This window comes from Halictus rubicundus, chromosome 5 (assembly GCF_050948215.1).
Source record: "Halictus rubicundus isolate RS-2024b chromosome 5, iyHalRubi1_principal, whole genome shotgun sequence".
Taxonomy (NCBI): Eukaryota; Metazoa; Arthropoda; class Insecta; order Hymenoptera; family Halictidae; genus Halictus; species Halictus rubicundus.
The window spans coordinates 4,995,675-5,021,149 of NC_135153.1; the positions used below are offsets into that span (position 1 = coordinate 4,995,675).

General features: G+C 38.3%; 1 protein-coding gene and 1 long non-coding RNA gene across 5 annotated transcripts in view; both read left to right on the forward strand.

The window, feature by feature from the left end:
- Ltl (leucine-rich repeat-containing larval translucida) overlaps positions 1-25,475 on the forward strand; it is a 51,069-nt gene that overhangs the window by 17,131 nt on the left and 8,463 nt on the right. For all 4 annotated transcript variants that reach the window (XM_076787625.1, XM_076787626.1, XM_076787628.1 and 1 more), the window contains 6 exons: positions 3,736-3,904; positions 10,576-10,709; positions 12,341-12,602; positions 16,553-16,831; positions 19,817-20,062; positions 20,799-21,000. In XM_076787625.1, the coding sequence (XP_076643740.1) occupies positions 3,736-3,904; positions 10,576-10,709; positions 12,341-12,602; positions 16,553-16,831; positions 19,817-20,062; positions 20,799-21,000 (1,292 nt within the window). The remainder of the gene's footprint in view (positions 1-3,735; positions 3,905-10,575; positions 10,710-12,340; positions 12,603-16,552; positions 16,832-19,816; positions 20,063-20,798; positions 21,001-25,475) is intronic.
- Positions 1-25,475, forward strand: part of LOC143354003 (uncharacterized) — a 103,816-nt gene that overhangs the window by 14,499 nt on the left and 63,842 nt on the right. The window lies entirely within an intron of this gene.

Below are 25,475 nucleotides of genomic sequence, written 5' to 3' on the forward strand. Positions count from 1 at the left end.
TGATTATTAGACTGCGAATGTCTACGCAAAATAAAAATAATCTACATCATTTGCAAGAAGCAGGAGCCAAATAGATCGGCATCTTTTTGTTTAATCTTTTTGTTTAACAATTGGAAAATAATGTATTTATATTCTCAAATTCTCTTAACCCCTTAACGCACAGTTTTTTTTTAAACCGGCCAAAAAAAATCGATTTTTGATATACTGCGCTTTTGTTACATGGAAAAAGGCTATATTTTATTCTTGAATAAATAAGTGTTATAGCTTACAATCCCATGTAAATGATAAATATCAATAAAACGATTTTTTTTCCTTGCTTTCACATTGTTATTTTCAATTCTCGATTACATTTGAGTATGAAAAATTATAGCAACATAAAATACAACGCCGCTCGAATTATCTCGAGTGTGCACAGTTTGGCCTGTTTAGCGCGCTCGAATTAACTCGAGCGTACAAGTTAAGGGGTTAATCATTCATCCGTTTTGAATTACACCCGTCCAATTTTATCATGTTGATTATGATCAAATTTGTATTACCTAAATTTTAGTTATCTTTCGTTACATTCTCGTATGTGTTCATAACTGCAAATTAATTGCAGTGAGAAGGTCAAATACAACACCCAGTGTTGGATAATTAACTTAAACTTAAAATTCCCCTGAAATTAAAGTTAAAATTAAATCATTATAAGAATTCTTTTAGACCTTTAGAGGCCCTCAGCCAGTGATGGGCACGGTAGGGGCCCCTGAAACGCTTGTTTCTCCCACCAAGCTCTATTTCGTGTAGCGCGCACCTTCATGCGCCTTTAATGTATGGTACATTATGCACCATTAAAAAAGATTACTTGCTAATATTCTACATCCCAAATATCATTTCGATATCTTTAATAATTTAGAAATTACACCAAAATGACACTAAATTTTGCGTTTTAGATCACTGTGCTTCGTCCCGTTCGCTGGTGTCACGCGCAGAGTCGTCAGATCAAGACTTTTGCACCCCCATTCTAATTTCCTCTTCTACCGCGCTATTTCCCACGCTTCGTAGGATACTTTTTTTATGTGCGCACTAGTTTCGGAGATATTTGAAAAGTAGTAGAGCGTGTCATACCTATAACTATACAAAATTTTCAAAATGTTCTCCGTTGTTTTATAAACAATAATACAGACGATTCTCAAATTCTGAACGAACATTTTTGAAGGTACCTTTTGGAATAGCTCTACATTTCTGTACAATTCTGCGACCCAAATCGTTGACGCTTTCTGTGGTTGTGTTTTATAAACAACAGACTTTAAGTGTCCCCCAAAAAATAATCGACTGGAGTTAGATCTGGTGATTTCGTTGGCCACTCAATAACACCTCTTCTACCGATCCATCTTAGTGAAAGACAGACAACATAAACAAGAGATCAATAGAGGACAATTTTGTTTTCAATCGGTACGTGCTAGTACACCTGGAAAGGATCAACGATTTGCATCAAAGAATTTTACACAATAATATGCCTCGCTCTGCTTCTCTTCTCTAAGATCCCATAATAAAAAATATAGGTTTCCATTTGAAAAAACAAAGTTGACCTTCAAATGACCTTGAAAACGCCACCCAAATAAAAAACTAATACTGCCCCCCTCTTTCCCCCTCGAAATCCTTGGACATGTGTTTTACACTTGTTTAATATCTTTCATACTTTTCAAGATATTCGGCTGGAAAGTTTTCAAATGAACACCCAGTATATCGAGAAGTTCACTGTAGTTGACGAATCGTAGCGGTTCAACCGTTTCTGTTCGTAAACGAGCTATCGGAAAGGAGTTCGAGTTTTCTTCGTTGATGCATGACTAGGACAACGAGCGATAATTTCGTTTTACTGATTATTGGGACTGATTACGTATCGCTCGCTGGCCATGTGTTTACAACGGTCATATGTTGCCCGCGGGCGAAGATAGTGCCATTATCGGTGGATTCCATTCGAAGTATTTCGATCGCGGAACAATTCGGCCTTCCCAGTTTCGGAAATTATCCCGCGTGATCGGCGCAATCATACCAGGATCCCTTTCGCTTGTCGGTGATCGGCGGGCGAATGATAAAAAGCCACAACCGAATGATTTATGTTTCTTAAACACGGAATTTGTCTCGGAGAAAGCGACGTGATAAAATATTACGACGAGTAGTTCGTTAACCAATTACATGTTCCTTGAATGTAATATCAAACACTTCGCCGAACAATATTTATTTCAGCGAGTTCAATTGCTGTTGTGAGTTTATTGCAAGTCACAGAAAATTATGATTCCAGATTCAGTATAAATAGATTGCGGGTCTTTTTAACAAAATAAACATTTTCTTAAGATAATGAAACTTAGACGATAATACATTTTCTCTCTTAATCGTCTTAAAAAGTCGAAAATAATATTATAATATCCTTAAATTATTGTAATATCTCATTTTTGTATTTGACCTATTCATTTTTGTAATAAACACATAAAATCCGCTGCCTAATTATAAAGATACAGGTACTGTAAGAGTTTGTTCATAGAATTAAGCAAGATAAAGCACTTTTTTCTTGGAAAATTGGACATTCTTATAGAGTTTCTGTGAATTACACGAAATAGTTTTTCTGTAGCAAAACAAGTACATTCTAATAGCTTCAAATAAATTATGTAAATGGCTAATTGAGTTTTGAGCATACAGATTGTCCCAAAAATGTTGTACTTTCTTGAAAGGGGTGATCCCTGAGCTCATTTGAAGTAACTCTTTCCTTTGCGAAAATGTTTTCCGCGGTTTTGTTAACGACTTATTAATGAAAAACGCGGACCAATCAGAGCACGGTTACATCAGACAGTTTTCGACTCGGCGACAGGTCCCGCTAAACGTCGCGTTGGAAAAAGTTATTTCAAATGATCTTAGAAATCTCCTTTTTTAAGAACGCTAAATACCCGATTCTCGAAAGATTGCATATATTCAAATTGTGATAATTTCGTAAGAAACAATCGTACGACAATAAATTTAGACTCATGTTAAAGCTAGAAGCCTTCAGTCTCGTAATCCATCGTTCATTTTATCCTAAGATTTTTTCCATGATGAAGCAGGCGAGAAACTGAAAGACGCATTTTGCTCACATATACTGTACCTTCAAACGTCTGTGAAAACTTTGAATAATTTTATTCGTCACTGAAACCACAATAGACTTAATGATCGAAGCTTCCTCTTTACAACGACGCCTTAAAAATTGATCTACAAATTTTTTAGTCATTTTATTGTGCATTGAACGAGAGGTATGCCGCCGACTTTGCAGTAGTAAGTCATTTTTGTTCCATAAAACAGTGAAAAAATCGTTAAATTTTTAAGGAATCGTTGCGAAGTGAAAACTTCAATCTTCAATCCTGTGGCAGTTTCATTCACGAGAAATATTTTTTTAAGTTCTTGGAGAAAAATGAATCACTTTCCCATCATATGAAAATATCTTAGAGGAAAATTAACGCTGCTTTGCGAAAGTAAAAGCTTCGAATTTTAACACGTGTGCTGACGGGTTGTTGTGCGAATTGTTTCTATGAAATTATCAAAATTTTTCGAGAATTCGAAATGTTTAAATACTTTTTGGATCCGCCGTCTATAACTGTAAGAAATAGTAAAGTTCACAGAACGTTGTGGGGTTGTTTGCTCTCCTTACACGTTTAATCTGAGAATACCATGAGCGATTAAATGCGTATCGATTAACTATCAATAAAACGGAACATTTTCGTGTTTTAGGTTCGTGGATGGTGACGTTTTCGCGGGTTTGGGGAGAACGCAGTACCTCAGTCTCGCGGATAACGAAGTGCCGTCTATACCAAGGCACATTCTGTCGCATCTCGCGTTACTGAGGACCCTAGATCTCAGCAGAAATCGGATAATCCGCATAGACTCGGATGACTTCAAGGTACGTGTACTTATCACGATTCAAAACAATTTCAAGCGTTTATTCTTCATGTAAGTATTATGGTAGAACATTCAGGTTCAGGTTTCACATTTATTATTTTACAATTATTGAAACTGTTGCATATGAAATGACCGATTTAAGAATTTAAATTTTATGAAGTGTTTTAATCAAGAAACACTATTATAATCTACTGATTTATTGTGCAGGGTGTCCCAAAAATGTTGTTTTCTTGAAAAGGGTGACTAAGGTCATTTGAAATAACTTTTTCCTTTACGAAAATTTTCTACGCGGTTTCGTTCAGGAGTTATTAACGAAAAAACACGAACCAATTAGAGCGCGGCTTCGGCAGACGGAGTCCAGCTCAGCCAATGTCAACGCCATAACGACCTAACACAAAGATATTTCCATCGGAAATAATTAAGCAGATTTTGTTTATCGCACACATATTATCAATATCGCGAGAAATCTAAATAAATTCGATTTTGTAATTTTTACAAATCAACATATACCAGTAACTTTCGACTGAGCAACAACATATCAATATGTGAACAACCAAAAATCTGTTTCGGTTAAGTTTTGTTTTGTTTTGTTTCGTTTATTAGTGGATAGTTCATAATTTGTATAGTTCATTTAGAAATCACAAGATTATATAAAATATTGTATGTTATATGACGTTACATAAATCGTATAAGGGCGAAGAGAGGGGAGTCCTCGCCAAAACCGATAAGACGATATAATAAATAATAACAATACATAAAATAGCATACCATTCACGTTCAGTGCTGGGTTCGTTCTCTGCCAAAAATATTTGAATTCAAACTTTCTTCTCGAGCAGTGCAAACCGTCCCCGAAAATTGTTTAGTTAATTAATTATTAAACGAACGCTCAACGATGGAGACGTTACAAGATATTTTAAAAGGAAATAATGCAATAAAGGGGGCAATAAGAATGACTGGCAACGGTTAATAACATCAATGTGGAGCACCTTGTAAACAGGAAGAATACGAGCTCACCATTAATGACTATCAATTACGAACGTTGATGTAACCTTTCCTGACCGTAGTGCCACTTGCGCCTTATGAAGTATGCACCATGTCAGGGAGTTCTAACTTGTTCCCCTTCGAGAACCGCAACCTCCCCACCATTTAGTCAAATCTCTTCTCACTACTACGCACGACCTTAGAGTTAGTGGGGCGACAATAGTGGCACGGGAACAGGGATGAAATTCTACGCACTACTACATAACAATGAAGTCTAAGAGTGGGGGAAGTACCAAAGCTGGTTCACCTTTTCAAAGAAAAAAGACGTCGCAATGCAAATTCCGAATCTGGAGACTCTAATGAATATGTATTCGCAAGCAACTTTATCACTGTTTTTGATATGCCTTTTTACACATATTGTGTAACCATTACACTGCGGATGTTTATGCATTTTCAGTTTTTGCAAACAAATTTTAAGGAAGCGAAATCACATGAAATTTAGTTTTAGTGGGAATAGCCTTTTTAGATCCAAAATATATAAAAATTGCACTAAATTCTATCGAATTTTATGTTTTTATTAGTCAAATCTAATTGAAAATCCATTAATTATAACTTAATTAATTCATAAATCTATTAGTGAAGTCTCTGAAGTCTAAAATCTGAAGTCTAAGAGTGGGGGATGTACCTAAGCGGGGAAGGGGCCGCTCGCGAGCCACACGTTAGACCTCCCTGCACTATGCACTTATTGAACTGATCGAATCTAGTCACATTTCAGCCGACGTTTGGCGTATATATATATTATTGTCTTTTCGTCGGTCTTTAGCGAAGATTCACTTTACATACATGAATTTCGAAATACCAGCCTAGAATAGTTTACAGAAACCAAACAAGATGTTCATATTTCTGGAAAATAAAAATTGTTCCTGTCAATTGCAATTCACAAGCAATTCATTGCAATTCATTCATTTTGCAATTTCATTCAAGTACTTTCTTTAATAGGCCGAACAAATTGCAAGTAATGTCTCAATATCCTCAAATTCCTATAGTCTTTGTCTGTGGCTGATTTATGCGGTGGGGGCTATATAGGGGCTATAGCCTAGGACGGCAAATTTTTGGAAAAATACCAAAGGTACAACAATAAAAACAAATAAATGAAAATGTTAACCAATTTAAAAATAGAAATAAAGACAGTAAAACGTCAAGTTTTTTTACTGAAATTGCCTTCAAAATAGACAAAAGTCATCGAACAAAACGGCGCATATTTGATCTAAATCCGAAAATTCTAACTTTGTTAATTTCATCGTCGAAATAAAGGGAAAAAAAACTCAGAACTTTTTACTTCACCCAATATATGAATCTACAAAACACGTTTTTTTAATTTTCGTTAGGACTCGAATAAAACTAGTGTAAAAAGAAACTTTCACTATTTTTTTCGTAATTCCGATTAAACGGAACTTACGGAGTAATTTTTGCAAAATTTTCATTATACTTCATCTGGTGAACTAATTTTTTTAGCTTGCCAGAAAACTGAAGTTGTTTGGTTCGTTTATAAAAAAATTACTCTTGCTTAAAGTGTGTACCATCAATTGTTTGACTAACTCTATATAACTGATGTCATTTTTATTGTTTTTACATTTAAAAACATCATCTGTGTACTTCAAATGTCCATAAATATGTGTGCAACATCCTAATACAAAAAGTTTAATACTTCTGCTGAAAAAATTCCTAAAAATTGAAAAAAGATGGCATTCAAAAGCAAAATAATCCGTTAACCCTTACAAGGCGAATGCTTCTGACGATTTCATGGCAACCATGACTAAATGATTCAGCCGAAATCCAATCAAATCTCTGCGCAACCATTTTCTTTTACTTTTACTTACTGCGATACTTGTGGATGTCTTGGTGTAAGAGGTCGATCATCACAGAAATGTATTTTCCACGATGTACATTTATTACATATGCACAGAATATGCATTATATTTGAGCACAGGTCGTTAAAATAAAATATGCAAAACATATGCAATATGCAAAATATGCAAAATAAAAAATATACTTCTAGAATCTCCTAATGATAAAACATATTTCTATCCAGGTCTCATAACATTACCTATTTCCTGTAAAAATATGCATTCGCATAAACATCCGCAGTCAGCTGATTATCACTGTGAGTCACTGCTTCAGTAATGTTTACAACAACAACAAGCTCATTGATACCGCATCTTACGGTCGAAGTGAAAACGTAGACATAATTTTAAATTAGAAAGAAAAACAAAGTTTATCAACTAGAACCGAGTAACCCGAACGAAATCATCAAAAATGTCAACACATTAAAAAAAAAAGTGTTAGATCGGATTGACAGGTCATTCAGAGATCGTGTAAACTTCCGTATTCAAGCTGAAAGACGACATTTTGTGCATCGATCGCAATGAGACAAATATTGTACCACTAGTGCTACTTCGTAGTGTTAGAAATATAAACTAATGGTTTTCGATAGGAGAAGGTTAATCAATTTTTGCAGGAAATAATGAACTACATCGAACAATGCATTTAAAAATACATGGTTCTGTTAAACAAATTGAAAGTGACCGTCATATATGCCCTCTACTCCTTCACCTATAAAAGAAGTACCATTAAGGGCTCGGGAAAGTCACGTGACTTTTTAATTAATAATTTCCATTCACAGTCTTGGCCTTGATCCGACGGGTCTTAAGTCTGCGACTAAACTTGTCACATTTTTTGCTCTGTATTATCGATATTATGAATTCTGACTCCAGAAACGTGCTTCAAGTTTTTGGCTTTATTTCGCAGAGAATCAAGACAAAATATAGCTCAATTTGTAGCTGGAGATATTTTCTAGTGCACGGTGATCTCGATTTCATCCAGAAAACTCATCCAATGACATAAAAATGCTTGAATTCCACGGCATGCACATCGTCAATTTTTGGCCTACTTCTAACGCTTATATCACCAAATATCTGCATAATCTCGGCAGCTCCTGACCAGCGCGCACTAGATTGAATCCTCCTCTTTCGAATGAGCCCCTTATCAGCGACAAGATATTCTTATATAAGGACGAAAATTTGAGGCACGTAAAACCATTTTTTGACGGTAATGTAGTCACTCTACCTTATCGCGAATCTACGAAGACCGGGGCACTAATATCGATTTATGCCCCCCTCAAAACCACGTAACTTTCGATCGAAATATTTTACGATATCGTTGATCATTTCGGAGATATTCGAGTGGTTTACTTGAAACGGGACACTATGTAGATACGAACGAAGAAGACAGCAACCAGCTAGCCTGGTGGGGTTTCCCTGGCGCTTATGCTCGCACGTGACCGGCCACGTGCAGCGAATAGTCCGCCAATCGTTCTTCAGATGATACGTGCTACTTGTGAGATTTTTTACCCGCGGCTGCCTCGGGTTGTTTATCGCACGATTTAGCTGTTGCAGAAAAAAGGAGTCGCAGAAACGCAAAAACATTTTTCTGCCCGCGCCTTCGTAGCCGACGCGACACGAAAACCGTGTCCCGGCGACTGTGCTCCCCCGATAAAAGGAAACAAAACACAAACGATTCGACAACAATAAAACTGTTGCGACCTCTTTGGAAAATGTGTACCTAAATCGCGTCGCAAAGATTAAACGACGACGAGTATGCTCGTCAAACACAGAGTATGTGTGGCTGTTATAATGTGGAATTAAGTAACATGGAATATATCTTGATGTTTACAATACATCTTGATGATTGAAGTTTACGAACACCTATATTTTAGTTTTCACTAACCTTACAATTTAAACAGCAGATTGTAACTACTTTTCACGCGTGACGAGTATACTCGTCATCGCATAAAATGTTGCCATTTCTTCGTGACGAGTGTACTCGTCGAAAACAGCGAACTGGTTAAACCTCGAATAATAAATTCGCAAAGTACGAGTCGGCAGAGAAAAATCCGCGCTGATGTAAGAGCGATGACAATATGGCGAATTCTCGCGGAAAGAAGAGGCTACCGAAACAGCCGTCCGTAAACGGCCGGTGAAGCTGTTGTTGATTCGAATCGATCGATTTCTGCGCGACTAGACGCCTCCGGTTCGGTCGTGGCTCGAATCTCATCCACGCACTTGCAACGTTCGTGCTGCGTAACAATGCTGCTTCAATATTCACACTCGGTTAACGTGCCGCCACGATTCTCGTTTAAATGTTGCGCGGCCTCGGTATTAATCGCGGTCTGCCGACGCTGCTAAATACGATCCTCGTAAACTGCCGTCGGAACGTTCGAAATATCGTTTTGCCCGAACCATTTGAAAACTTGGCATACGCGACTGCTACACTTCGGCACATCACATATTTTTTCTCGTTTGATACCATAAACTGAAGAAAATTAATATTTTAATATGTCAACAGTTTTGGACGTGTCCATATGTATAATGTACTGAGTATCATCCACAACATCATCAGAATTCTAGGAACGAAAACGTAAATATTGTGGTTCGCAAACGTGACAAAATGATAGCACACCTAACGAAAAACTTGAAATATAAAACAATTAATTAATAAGAACCAAACCTCAATATTTTGTAGAACCTCCTTTACATCTAATGACTTCAATCATTCTGTTTGGTAAAGATTTATACATTTTTTTCATACTTTTTTGGCTAATGTTCTCCCACGCATTGTTTTAAATCGTTAATATTTTGAAATTGTCTGCCATTTTGGTATACGACTCTGGCAAGATGTTCCCAATAATTTTCGACAATGCCGGCCAATCTAAAACGCGAATATTCTTCGAAGAAAACTATTTCTTTACTACTTTTGCCGTGTGGACTGCGACATTATCTTGTTGTAATACGTATTTATTGTATATCCAGTAATTCTTACAGCATATGTGTTTAATTGTTCATTTATCATTTCAATACACAGTTCGCTGTTCATTCGTTCTTTTATAAATTTGATTTCCGTTTTACCCCGGTGTCCAATACCGGCCCAAATCATTATGCTACGGCCTAGAAAATGGTGGAATTTACTCGTACAATAACGATATGTTTAGTAATTTATTAAATACAAACAAATTTAACAATGTAAAAAATATTTTAACTACTGATATAGCAATTTTTAGTGACGCCTTACAGTCGCCATTCGAGTGCTAAAGGTCTTACTGTCTTAACCCTCCGTATACTATGCCGGAGTCATTCGTGACCCGTCGCGGTGGGGAAAAGTACGAGCGACATTCAATATGTACAATTTTATTACGATATAAGACGACGCTTTTTATTTCGAAACAAGAAAATCGCTATCTCCTCTCCTTCTTCTTCATCCAAAATACGACTACAGCCGATCCCAAGCCATCGTCTTATATCCAAAGAAAACTGTAGTGAAATATCGGCGTGGGTCAGAAATGGCTCCGGCACAGGCCTGGAACTCGCAGAAGTCCGAGGGTTAATATGAAATGCATAAATGCACTAGTCTAGTTGTTACGCACCACGAAATTGTCAAATTGTTGACGAATGCACCGTAAAACAGTGTAACAAGTAGACTGCGGATTTTATGCATTTATGAAAAAAAAAAATGGAGTCCGAGTCTTTATTTTCAATCACATCGAGAAAATTCGATATTTGAGAACACTTCACAGGGGTGGGGGAGGGGCACTCGGAGACGGATATTTGAAGAAGTATAATTTCTTTCGATTTTCAGTATAACCCGACGCTGCAGCACCTCTCGATGGCCGGGAACGCGATTTCGGAAATGGTGCCGGGATCGTTGCCGCCATTGGTGAAACACCTACACGTCGGCCGTAATCATCTGCAGAGCTTGAATAGGACGTTACGGTATGTCAGTTTCTTGGCTACTGAAAATTTCGCGTTCGTTCGCGAACCGTCCAGAACGAATCGGACATCCTGTTTATCGTTCTGCCCGGTGCCTCTTATTTAATTGGCTCCATTCAGCGTTGATGCAACCGGTCCGTTCTTCAGATGACCGAACGATCGAGGCGAACGCACACGCAGATCATATCCGGAGGATAGAACAATTAAACGATCTGGTCACGTGTCCGCCGCTGAAAAACTGTGTTTACGTTCGAATCGTTCGAAAGCGATGTTTACGCTCGAGTGAGGTCATCTCGCAAATCAAAGAAATTGCTATGGCTAGACTGCGGGACTTTGCACGGAATAAACATTTTCCGAGTCGACTCACGGAAATAGAAATTAATAATTCAAGAATAATGTAACGATATTCAGAAATTCGCTCAATATCTTCGCAGTTTTGCATTTCACCGTAAATGCATAAAATCCGCAAAAATCAGTTATGTGGGTTGATCATTCCATGATTTTCCCATCGTTTGTCTTGATATATCAGCTCATCACATAAAGTAATGCAAAAAGATAACGCAAGTAATGGAAAAGAGATATTCGCAATTATTATACACTGTGGAGCATAGGACTACTAAAATTTTCAGGAGTTTCGAACATTTATACACTAGTTGACACAATGTAACTTTTTTAAAGTTAGATCAAATGACTTGAATGTTATTGAGAAGTTAGAAGGATTAGTTTATTAGACGATGCGAAAATAATTTAAAAAAATTTTGAATGTCTGAATCGCGAAAGAAATAGTAAAAATTGATTTTTCCAACTTTCTTATCTGAGCCTGTATTGAAAATTTAAAACATGTATTTTATTGACTCGAATAAATTATATCCATGCTGAAAATTTCACAAATTTTGGATAATTCGTTTACGAGTTATAAAGGATTAAAAGTGCAATTATAAGTCGAAAATCGTTAAAAAACGGCAATTTTTCTCACTTTTAATCGTTTATAGCGAATTCGTAAACGAATTAACCAATGTCGGTGAAATTTTCAGCATGGATTAATTATGTTGTTTCAAATAGTGTGGACTCAGTTTTGCTCTCCAGTGTATAATGATTTCCAAATGTTAATAGTACTGCGCGAAAAGAGTTAAAAAGGGGTGTCCCAGAAAGAGTGTCGGCAAAAGAAAGGGGTGATTCTAAGCACTTTTTTCCTTTGCCGATTCGCGGTGAAACACTTTGTTTCCGAGTTATTAGCGAAAAACACGGACCAATCAGAGCGCGGCTACTGTTTGCGACCGAGCCGGAATCCGCCCGCTGTAGCCGCGCTCTAATTGGTCCGTATTATTTCGTTAATAACTCCTTAACAAAGCCTCGGAGAACATTTTCCAAAAGGACAAAGTTACTTCAAATGACCTCAGGAATCGCCCCTTTCAAAGAGGTACATTTTTCGGATACCCCAGTATACACAGACAACTTTCATATTTTTTATGCTTCCTGATACGATGCATCTGGTTTTCTTGAATTATTCTGTAGAAAGTGCAAAAATTTGAAAAATATAAATGCACCGCAGTGTTATGTATTCAGTTCGCGTGTGTGCGAAATTCCTCGAGAAGTAAGGGCGCACGATCCACGTGGCTCAATTTTTGTTCCAGAGATTTGAATCAGCTGGAGTGGCTGCTAATTAACGCCAACGAACTGACATCCTTGGACGGTGAACTGCCGTCCTCCGGTCACAACTTGAAGATGCTCTATGCGGTAGACAACAAACTGACTCATTTGCCGGCGGAATTCCGCTATCTGCATCGCTTGGAAACTCTGTTCCTTCAGCATAATAAAATTCGCAGCTTGGACGGCACGCTGCAGAAGGCTCGCCGATTGAAATTCCTCGAACTTTCGTACAACGATTTGCAGGAGGTAATTCGCTTTTCTAATCGATCCCTTCATTCGTGCATGCTGCTGACAACATTTCAAGCCTGAAGCCATGTCCACACTGAAGCAACGACGAGCAACTTTTGATGTTGCATTTTTCTTGAAAAAGTCGACGCCTTTACCGAACAGAAGAAAAAGAAGGCGACAACAAGTCGCTCGATGTTGCTTCGGTGCGATTATGGGGAACGTGCGTCATCATAGACGGCGCTGCGAATCGTGTTCATAGCGACACCTACAGATACTTTTAGAACAATTGGCAGTACAAGTAGCATATGTGGTTCTTGGGCAGTTGTAAAACAATTGTTAAAAATATGGAAAAAAGTTATGAAATTTGGTTTTCAGTCTGTGGAGTTTGAATGTTACAGGGTATCCGTTAAAAAGAATGGTAAGAAGTTATTTATTGCTGGCCACGTTTTAAATGTCGTTGAATATAAGTGTGTCGACAATAAGAGTTCAATAATTGCCGATGTTGTGGCTCAAACGAAATTTTTTTGTTGGTTTCGGTTTCTTTGACGCCCAACGCACACTTGAAGCAGGGAATGATAACGAATAGTTGACAGTTAATGTTAACGTTAACAGTACATGACATACATATGTATTGTCACTGCCAATAGTTCACATTGTATCCAATAGTGGCTCTGCAGTCATCACGCACACTCTCTATAATTGCGGATCTAGTTGAGATATTTGAAAAGTTAGCGCGCCACTTCAAAGACTTGGTACTTTACTCGAAAAGACGGCTGTCGAAGGTTACCTATTCGTCTCGGAAACTTATTCCGAGTTTACTCCTTAACTATTTTTTTTTTATCGTGGAATTCACTTATTGCCAGAAAAGTGGGAGGAAGATTTTGGAGAACATTTTGAATAACATGCAATTTAAGATCCTAAAATATTCATGTTTTTCTTGCAAAAAGTTCCTCAAAACAAACTGGGACACCTAGTACATATACCCAGCAAATTCCATCCTCTTCCTTATGGTTTAAAAACAATCTTGATAACGGTAAAAACATAAGAGTTTTTTAGTTTTTAATGGATCTTTATTCATAAAATTTTATTTGTATTAGCACGCTGACCTGATCGAAGGTATCTTATGATCAGCATAACATCAAAAATAATATACATATACATATCTGTCACGACATAAAAGTCATAGTTTAATTTTTTCACACTACCTGATTCAAGGAATGAGAGATCTAGATTCTAGACAATATTTTCTTGCATACGTAGTTATAACTGTTATTTCCTGCAAACTACTGTTCTTGATCGTGCATAAATTTGTTATTAAAAGATCTGAAAGAATAAATTGCAGAAAGATGTTTCATGCCTCGAAGATTATCTACAATTTGACGTCCGTACCGTCAATCGCCTAGAAATACGCGTAAAGTGCGAGTGCACGATCACGGTGCATGATAACACGTGGAGGCGTTCGTTCAGCGTTCCGTGCATTAAGTCAATTACTGCATCCTAACGTAATTATTATGTCGTGCGCTTCCGTCCTGCGGATTAAATTTTTATTGAAACGGACGGGTATGTACGCCAGTCTTCACCGGTAATACAATTCAACTGACTTCTTCCAAACGATCGATTACAAAGGTTTCGCTTTTAACTCTTGAGAGAAGAATTTTTTCGAAGGAAATCAATTCTGTTAATGTACATCAAAAATATTTCCTGTAGCGAAAACTACAGCGTAATAGACCCAATTACTCTGAGGGTGCCAAATTACTGTATCTATATTAATTATACTTACTTTTATACAGGGTGTTTCACCTATCTCGAGTATCTAAAATATCTCGCTTGTTTTTTATGATAGAAAAAAACTAGTAACACGCTTCTAGTAACTTCTAGTAACACACTTTGATCGTGTTCTGTTCAGTGATTTAATACTCCCTGTTTTACAAAATAATTGAACTATGCGATCAAAACTTTGTCGAGAAGGTATCTTCTTTTAGCCTCACCATAAACTAAAATGATTTCTATCTTTTCTGCATCACTGTACACCGTCGTTTCAGAGAAGTAACGTTGTTTTTCACAATCGAATAAATCCCGATGAATTTCTGAAACGTGCTGATTAGAGTCACTGAAACGAGAAGAATCTATATCAGTGTTTACAATTTATTGTGAGCGTGTTTACAGTCATTAATCAAGATTCAAGAACATTTCTTGAAACCCTAGAGGGATCATGTCATCGTTATTTCACTATTTACATCAAGTGTCCTACTTTTATGAATTTCTCGTACTCAAGGTCACGTGAAGGTCATAATATTATAGGTCGTTGGATTCGTCTTGACCTCGGCTATCATATAGCGATAATAAAAATATATCGTTCCATTTAAAAAAACTTCGATGACCTTGAAATCTCAAAAAATATAACCTTGAACAAATTTGTTTGCCTATCATAATATTTGCCCTCCTGAACCAAGTAATGCTTTCCTCTGACATTTTCTTCTATTATAAAAAGCAAGCGAGATATTTTAGATGCTCGAGTTAGGTGAAACACCCTGTATATCTCTTTTTTAATATTTTCATTATGCTTTAAAAATAAGAATAATATTAATTTAGGCACAGTAATTGGTACCCTTACAGTAATTGGATCCCTTACCTATTCTTCGACAGTGACGAGAATTTTAATTTGCCGAAGAATATAAAAATTTTACAAAACATAGGAACGCTCTATTTCGAAGAAAATTACATATTTTATTATTCTACGTGTCATCGATAGATTAACACGCATTTTCTGCTAATAACTACTTCCAAGAACTTCTATTACTGCCAAAAAAAGTAATTGCACGGTAACCAAACGCTAAGTACTGTACAAAGTTTCGCACACTATTGGTACCTTTGCTTCACCGTAATTAGATATTCAACCTCTTAGAAATTGTAGACCAATGTGTCTATAAAATAAGAGAAAATAATGTTACATGACAGCCTAGATTAGATAAGTCCAAGTAGCATTATTTTTAATCTCCGTACACTCCTCGATGATAGTTGCACAGAAGATTCTACCGTGATTCTCTCATTTTACGCTTTACCTTCTAACTGGGTATGACGAGTTAATTCGTCGTTTGAGTTTGCCATCGCATTTCAGAAATTTCTCATTTTCTTCTTGATTCAATGAATGACTCTTTCGCTTTAACATGTCATACCCAGTGTCGCCAGATGAGGGGAGGGAGCACGAATGAAGGGGAAAAAGTTACCCTCTCTCTGCCAATACTGGAGTATGCACGACATAGGCGAAACGGGTCACGTGACCGGTGTACGGCGGAAGCGTGCGGATAGCGCGGTAGGAGGGGCAATTAAGGTGGGGGAACAAGTCTCGATCTGGCGACACTGGTGCGAACCATAGTCGCTAGATCAAGACTTGTTCCTCCACCCTAATTTCCCCTTTTATCGCGGTATTCCCCCTTGCTTCCGCCACGGGCCGGTCACGTGACGCGTTCCGTTTCCCGGTACTGGCGGAGAGATGGTAACTTTTTCCCCTCAACTCGTGCTCCCTCCCCTCATCTGACGACTATGTCATAATACCCATATTATTCTAAGCTATATCGTATTTACGTTGATCACGGTAAAATTTGCATCATCTCAATCGTACTTGCTTTTAATTATATCTGCGTTAAGCTTATGTCCACACTCAAGCAACATCGTTATTTTTACTCGTATATTTTACTCGGTAAAAATGGAAGAAGGCAACAAGTTGCGACACAAAGTTGCTCGATCTCGCTTCAGTGTGAACGTAGCTTAACATGACGAGTCGAGTCGTAAGCCAATCGAAGAAATCGAAACCAAAAAATCGAAGAAATTTTATTCGTGGAGCGTATGAGGGTTAACGCGAGATGTTGTACGGTAAAAGCAACTTTTCCAACGAATCCGGAAAGTTCTGGCTTATCGGCGAGAATTGTTTTGCAATCCCGTTATCAAAAGATGATGTTTTCCGTCAGTTGACAGAGGAGGATTTCGTGGAAGCGGAGATGCTGGAAGACCTCGAGCTCGGACACAACTCTTTGAAATCGTTAGGCGGCACGGTTGACGGCAACGGCGATGGAAACGGGGGCAACAGTGTCCTTTACCCTCTCAGGTCTTTGAAGAGCTTAAACTTGACGCACAACGAGCTCCGCGAGTTCTCGTTCGCTTCGCTCCGTGGTTTGCGCGAGCTACGATTGCTTGATCTCTCGAACAACAGAATCGCGCGGCTTCACAGACGACGGACACCCTCCGAGGTACTTACCTTACTATAATCCTATAAAGCCAAAATGGATTATGAATTTAGACAGTGGATTTTATGCATTTACCACAACAATGAGTACATGTGATTTAAAATTGTAAAAACATTAGAAGAATTTACCTTTATGCTATTCTCAATCTATTAACCATATTAAGAAGCAAAATAAATTTTTGATTCACTTCAGAAAATGTTTATTCTGCATAAATATCCGCTGTCTAATTATGATCCATCGGCCCAGCCCATAGTGGGCCAGGATCGCAAAAAGCTCGACAATTATTCGTGTCTCTGTTAATTATATTGGATCGTTGAAAAAGTCTTGAGACGATTTTCGGTTTATCTTTATTTATTAGAAAAAAATGTTACAATCAGTCGATTAAGTATTTACCATCATTTTCTATGACTCTTCGCCAACATTCCTGGTAGCATTCGAACTGACGATGACCATCGTATCTCGATAAAAGAGCATAATAGTGAAAAACAGATGACGGCGCTGTATGTCTCCCTGAAAACCATGCAACATTTGTTTGAAAAATTTGTTCGTACAACAAGTAACTTTCGTATTGTTTGAAGTCGTCACGAGACTCACCCGGTACATTCAGGAAGGGAGTGTGTACTTCGAGGGCAAAAATTCAAACACCGAATTTTATTGATGTGATTCTACGAACTTCTTGAACCGAGGAATATTGGCACGTGACTTAGGGGAGTGGGGATAAGCATAACCGTAGCTGGCCACGTAGCTGTGACAATGCGTGCGACAAATACATGCTGCCTTGCCCGCATAAAGGTCGATGCACATCTCACCGGCCGGCCGACCGGCCGTTTTTTCCCCGTTTATAAGCATTTTGGGGTCCGGGACAGCTATTAGAGAGGGTTCGAGAGGCTCGGAACAAAGGCACAGCGTGTCCTCTGCTACCAGAACCCCAGGGGTTCGCTGCCCAATGCTAGAGCCGGCCGGCTAGCCGGCTAGCATTCTCGACGAGAATGTTCGCAGGCTAGCCGGCCGGCTCGTAGCGTGGCAGTACGAAGACAGAATGAACATGCTGTATTTATTTAAAAAACTATCAACCAGAACTTTTCTGAGTTCCTCGTGGTAATAGATCTTGTTAAGGAATTTGAACGTTGTAACAAACGAAATTACAATTTATTACCACGCTAACGAAAAAGAAAGAATATCATCTGACAATCTGTGCGGTGAAACAATTCGTCATTATTTATTTCAAAAGCTGTTAACTAGAACATTTCAGAGTCCCTCGTGGTAATAGATGGGGAATACTTTGTTAAGGAATTTGAGCGTTATTAGGAAAAAGCTACCAGAATAATTAATAATACGGTACTCCCTTTCGGAGCTATAGGTTCGAGCTACCATTTGTTGGGTTTGAGGGGAACATCTGTCGTATTTTAAATAGGCAGGTAATTTTTCTTGTGAATCAAAAACACATGTTGAATGTGAAAAATTATTAGATCTCGAGATATTTTCAAAAAATGTCATACATTTTCTTGTATTTAGTGAAATACAGCTACACTTTTTCAAAATCTTAGTTTTCGTACTCGAGTTACGATACGTGACTTGCTACTGAATTATGAAATGCTCACTCGTACAAATCGGTTTCTGTTATGATAACAATGTCGAAAGGGTGTTTACTTTTACAACATAGTTATGAAGTGTTTGAGTATCTTCTTCAATAAAGACATTTTTTGAAAATATCTCGAGATCTAATAATTTTTTTGCCATGGTACCCTAATCATTTTTTACGTAGAATGAAAGGAAGAATCTATTCTATTTAAAGAAATGATGCAATTGTTAATTGCACATGCACTGCAGCATCTAAAAAAAATTTAAAGGCCTACAGATGTAGTGCTCTTCGAACCATTTATCTTTCTCCTTTATCATTTTTTCGTAAATGCAATAATAACGGAGTTATGACTTGAAACAATTGTGTGGACCACCCTGTATAAGGATGTGCGATGCTGTTTCACTAATTGTAAGTGCCAGGAACGTTTCCTATTTCCATGGTGTTGTAAAGGAGAGGTACGGATAGATTACCTAAGGAGCTGTGGAGCCCCTAAAAACATTTTTTTTTTGTGCCACGCACAGCAGGGAACTGTCAACGCGCTCTCGAAAGGCCATCTGGAAAGGGTCGAGAGGCCAGAGAAGAAATTCGGTTCCAAAGCCTGACACGGTTGCCGCCAGTAAACGCTAGGGCCAAAACCAGGGTTATAATTTTGAGCCGGCCGGCCGGGCCGGTGAGATGTGCATCGACCTTAAGCGTGGCTTCTTGCCGGCCGTTCTGTGCAGTGTCGCCAGATCAAGACTTGTTCCCCCACTCTAATTTCCCCTTCTACCGCGCTATTCTATTTGTCATGTGACCGCATCTCTATTGTGCATACTCCGGAACTGACAGAGGCAGGGTAAATTTTTCCCCTCCATTCGTTCTCCCTCTCCTCACCTGGTGACACTGGGCATAGCAGAGGATAATGTGACCTCAGCGGGAAAAATATTGGCATAGGCTGAACCATCGAAAGGAGGCGTGGTTCGTTGACCGCTAAGTCGCTTATGCCAAATTCTCTGACCGCACGGGCGATAGTTGAACGGGGCTGGTCTAATACAGTGAATTCTCGGTATATGTCAACAACACGAGTCTTGCCAAGGTCGTGTATCATCCAGAAGACATACCCGATCCATGTTATGTTTACACTCCGCGTCGTCCGTGGACCCCCGAGATTCGTGGCAGCTCACGGGGTATACCCCGCGGTAGTGGGGATAATTCCACGACATTTATCATCCAGGACTCGGCGACATATATAGAGAAATCACTGTAAATTGGAATTGCATAAGCTCAAATTCATATCAGAGATCATACAACACTTCATTACTCGACATTAATTTGACCTACTTTGGCGATTCTCGGATCTAATCTTCAGAAACATTTAAACTACGCGTAGCTAACATGTTCTCCATCCATCTCGTTTGCATTGACAGAATTTAGTAGAAGAAGAAGGGGAGGAAATGGCAGGGAGCAACATACAGGACATGCGTCTTCAACACAACGAGTTACGGAGCTTGGATGGCTCGTTGTTTTTGGGAATGAAGGAACTCCAAAGGCTGAACCTCAGCCACAACATTTTGGGACCGACAATCGGACCACGCGATCTACGGGGTCTCGACGGACTTAAAGTTCTTGATCTCTCTCATAACGAACTCACCACTCTTGAGGATACGTCAGAGGTACGCGTGAAAGCTATTCATTACCTGTGCACGACCAAGAATTATACGGGCTGTCCCAAAAATGTTATACTTCCTTGAAAGGGGTCATTCCTAAGGCCATTAGAAGTAACTTTTGCCTTTGCGAAAATGTTTTCCGCAGCTTTGTTAAGGAATTATTAATCAAAAACACAGACCAATCATAGTGCGGCTACAGCGGATGCATTCCGGCTCGACCAATCCCACGCTCAGCAGGACCCATCACCGAGCCGCAATTCGCTCACTATAGCTGCGCTCTGATTGGTCCGTGTTTTTCGTTAATAACTCCTGAACGAAGCCGCGGAGAACATTTTCGCAAAGGAAAAAGTTATTTCAAATGACCTCGGGAATCACCCTTTTCAGGGAAGTACAATTTTTTTGGAACACCCCGTATTTAGATAGTAGAAAGAGGAAACAAAGAATGGAAACGAGAATGATGAGTGAGCGAATGGAAATAGTATTAATAAAAATAAAATAGTATTGATTAGGTTTCCGTAAACCAAGTCCAATTTCTTAGCCGTGAGGCTGAAATAAAGTATATATTATTATTATATATTGACAATTTCTCGAGAATCAGAAACGTAGTGTTCAAATATTTTTTGGATCCACTGTGACATATCGAGTTCCTCCTACGAGGAAAGCTTAATATTTTCGACAATCCTCGTCCGCAAAGGGTTGATCGACGAAACACTACTGTGATACGAGTACCGTACGATTGTAGACATGGCTACCGTCCCTGGAGGAGCTAAACGCATCGCACAATCGGCTGGTGACTCTGTCCGAGAGGGACTTCCGTGGTTTTCCAGTTCTCTGTTGGGCGGATGTGAGCACGAATCGAATACGCAGCCTGTCGCCAGAACTGGTAATGAACACACGTTGCACCGTTCACGGAGTTCAGGACGTACTGCGTATATATCTTCAAGGTAAGTTCGACCCGACGTAAATGACGAAACTTCGGATGGCCTTCATTCAATTACCGCAATGTTTGCGATCGATAGGAATTTCACACCAGATTTCAGAAATCCGCGATATGTCTTATCTACCCTGACGCACAAAATGTGGTTCACAAATGAAAAATTAACAGCGACAAACACAGGTGTACTCGCCTCAAGGATGATAAGTCTCCACGTTATTTTATCGTTTACTTTTTTGCGATCAGTATTTGCAGAAGAACGTTCTAAATTATTCACAGAAGACTCAAAATCAATTAAAAAGTTTAAAATGAAATTATTTCTAAAAAAATTGGAAGAAAAGGTAAGCAAAGAGAGATTAACAAGTCTCCACTTTGCTTTAATCGTTTAGTTTTCTACGACCCGTATTTGCAGAAGAATGTTCTAAATTATTCAAAGAGGATTCAAAATTAATTAAAAAGTTTAAAATGAAATTATTTCTAACAAATTGGAAAAAAGAGTAAGCAAAGAGAGATTAACAAGTTTTCACTTTGTTTTGTCGTATATTTTCCTACCGTCCCTAATTGTAGAAGAATGTTCTAAATTATTCACAAAGGATTCAAAATCAATTAAAAAGTTCAAAATAAAATTATTTCTAATTTGGAAAAAAGTATCGGCAAAGAGAGGTTAAGAAGTCTTCGTATTATTGCTATGATCTGCGTTAGCAGAGAACTATTCCAAATGATTCATAGAGGATTAGAACATTTTTTGGACAGTTTATCGATAGCTTGAATCATTGAAGTTGATTGTCATTAATGAACGTGACAGAGGAAAATGGATAAAAACATCATGACAGTCACAGCGACACGGTGTGTAATTTTTCTTGTTAATCACAATTATATACGCATTTGCAATGAGTCATAAATAAATTCTAAGAACCCGAGCTTGTTCATACTGACAACCGAACTTATTTCCATAAGTGCACTCGCTTCGGAAAATAAATTGACGACCGTAATTATTTTCTCGTCAGATATTTTCGGTCTTGAGTTTTCGCTAACAAATAGAAACAATAGTTTGATTTTCTAATGACCTCGATGTTAATGCGACCTTTCTCAACAAAACAACAATATAAAAAAAGATAAGTTTTTGTGATTGTCAAGATTTTTTATTTCTTTTCGTTGGAACCATAACTATATTCATACTGATTAATCTGCGAATCCTTATGAAACATCAAAATTGTCTACATCTATTGCAAGAGATAGGAGTCAGGTAGATATTTCATTCTTACTCGGCGTTCTCAAGTCATTTCAATCTTTTCACCGACTTGAAATGCAACTACTGATTTCTGCCATATATGCATTAAATCCGCAGTCTACTGATTAATAATCAACTTCATTGCTTGTCTCGGATCAGTAGAAAGTCCGAAATCATAGTAACCGTCGACCTATGTTTTTCAAAACATACTCTATATAAAAGTATAACTCGCGCAATTTCAATTATTATTACTTGAAAAAAATCACACACGTACTATAAATGCCAATAAATATGTGTGCAAAATCCTAATACAAAAGATCTAATAGTTTTTCGGAAAAAAATTCCGAAATAATCATGTCAAAACAGTCCCGAAAATCAGAACACCCCCTTGAGGTGTCAATTTGAAACGTACACTGCCGGACAAAATTGTGAGCACACTGCCTCTTTACCGTTATTTTGTTCAATAAACAACTACCAACGATGGAAAGTCTCAAATATTTATTACGTAATATATTTTTTTTAATCACAGTCTTAGATTGCAGTAAAATGATTCTTATAATGTAAAAACTAAATGTTACATTTATGGAAATAAGTCGAACCCATTCAATTTGACGGGACTAAATTGTGAGCATGCTTACAAATCTTTTATACGTTTCGTCTAAAGTTTATAATTGAATAATTGTTTTTTAAAATTGCTTTTAATCTATTTTACACAAAAAATACTAATTTTCGTGTACAACGAAGCCAAGGTTTAGCCCCAATTTGGCATGGAATTTTGCTTGCAAACTTTGCACTCAAATTTCGATCCATCTGTTTCTGCATTTGGCTAGGAATTTGTCGAGAAGTTTTGGTGTCAAATTCATACAATATAGGGACCAAATTCTGCTCTGAGCGGGGTTTAGTACCAAATGGACGAGCCTGTTGCTCGCAAACTGTGATACAAACATTGCGCAAAATTTGTTTGAAATTTGGCTAACTGGTTCATTTGCAAACTGAATCTTTTTTCTCCCTTTTTTTAGAAATATGTCGGAAACGAAGCATGTTCGGCGGTAACATGTATAGAAAAAAATTGTTCAAAATGATGACCTTAATACCATATTTCAAGGTCATTAAAATCATTGGATTAGGTCGTGTTGTGGGTTAGAAAACGGATACTGTGCAGTAGCAACAGTTTTTTGCAAATATCTCGGAAACGAAGCATGTTCGGCGATAACGTGTATAGGAAAAAGTTGTTCAGAATTATGCCCCCAACAACATATTTCAAGGTCATTGAAATCGGCAAAGAAGTTGCTATTGTAAATAATTACTGATTTATTTTGTTTACACAATCATTATATTAATTCCTTTTCTGCAATATCAGTTTTTTTCCTTTTTGTTTGCGTTGTTACTTCATTCACAGTGCAAACAACTGTCAAATTCACAGGGATTCCCCAAATGTTAGTTACGCGACTCTGACGTCGCTAAAAGTGCTGCCAACTTCACAGACTTAGATTCAAGTTCGTGAGCATGCTCACAATTTAGTTCCGTCAAGTTTAATGTGTGCGACATATTTTCATAAATTTCATTACAATTTTATAGTTTGATTACAATCGAAGACTGTGAGCAACAAAAATATATCACGTAATAAATATTTGGGAATTTAGATGGTTCGTAGTTATTTATTGAACAAAGTAACGGTGCAGAGGCGGTGAGCTCACAATTTTGTCCCGTATGTAATTTTCGCCTGGAAACCTCATTCGACGCAGTGCGTGTCGCGTCGTGACAATACGCGTGGTCTGATCGGCGAAGATCGAAGGGCAGCGAGAAAACGGATCGTGTTGCGCGTGATGCGCAAATGCTCGCAATCGTGGCCAGCCCGTAGCAAACGAGCAAATCGATGCGGAGCGATATGTGCACGTGGGCCGTGATTTCACCCTCCACCCTCGCAAGAATAACGGAGACCGTCGTCCGACGTAGACGCGTTGAATGGGCGCCAGCTTGTAATTAATAAACGCGTCGTTAAGTGTCGCGAGGACGGTCGCCGCGCGTAAGCTGAAACGGGACGGCGAATGAACGGGTCAGGAGAGTGGCCGGTGCCAGCGGACAATAAATTACTGGCTGATAATCACTGTGGCTCCGTTCAGCTCCGGAGTCGCGTTTTATTTTGTTACAAGAGTTACGTTTCGCGCGATAACCCCCGTGCTGGCGCCATCTCGCATTATTTATTGTATGTATACGGCCAGCGACGATCGGTTCGCCGCTGTTGTTATTGTTGAATGCACTGGTTTTTCGTGTGGCTGGCGGCCGCTATCGTGTCGAATCCCCCGTTATCGCCGCGGCTTCGTTATTCTGCTCGCGAAACAGCTTGTTCCTCGTTCCCGGCCATCAACCGGCGGCCCTATACCGAACCTTGATTCGCGACCAACGTCCCTGGCCGGCGTTGTTATTGCATCTGCAACGAGACGATTGTGTGTTTACAACGGTGGTCCAAAATCGTCAAATCGCGGGGAACATTCACTGCATTATTATCTACGCGTTACCCAATATTGGAGAAACGGTCTTGTAGATTTTTCAGGTCGCAGCATTCCATTCTAACACTCCGTGGACAACCTGAGCCGTTTATGCACGAAGCGAAAGAGTCGCCAAAATATGAACCCATTTGCATCATAAGGAAATATGAAAAGAAGGCCTTTATCACGAAACTTTTTTTTTTTTATTATATTTAAGTACGAAAATGATTACAAGTAAAAGAACTTCATATTTCAGCATTATAAGAAAAAATAAATTGAGCATATATATATATATATATACGCTCCGGTGATAGTAACCAGGAAAATTGAGCGTACATATACGCTAATGATGCAAATGGGTTAAGGTTTTTGTCGGCCGCTTTGAGTCCGACCCTCGAATTTAGCGCTAATTTTTATGCCCAATGACAGTTTATGTCAAGACATGAATCGCTGCAGATTTTTAAATTCAGCTGACAATCAGATTCTGAAATATCGCAGATCAAAGTTCATTAACGTGTCATATCGCACTCTAGAACGTACGGTCTTTTAGAGCATTTTGGTGACTTCAATATTCAATTTTAATAACGAATTTTTAAATAAGAATTTTCAAAATTCATAGGGTCCGATGTTTGTATTTTTATGAAACTCTGACTATAAATGTTCGTAACGTACACAAACATCATGGAATTTTTATCTAAAACATTTTCATGTGTTACATATTGTTCATGTCTTTCGAATTTTTACACTTCTTGATAAAGGCAAAAT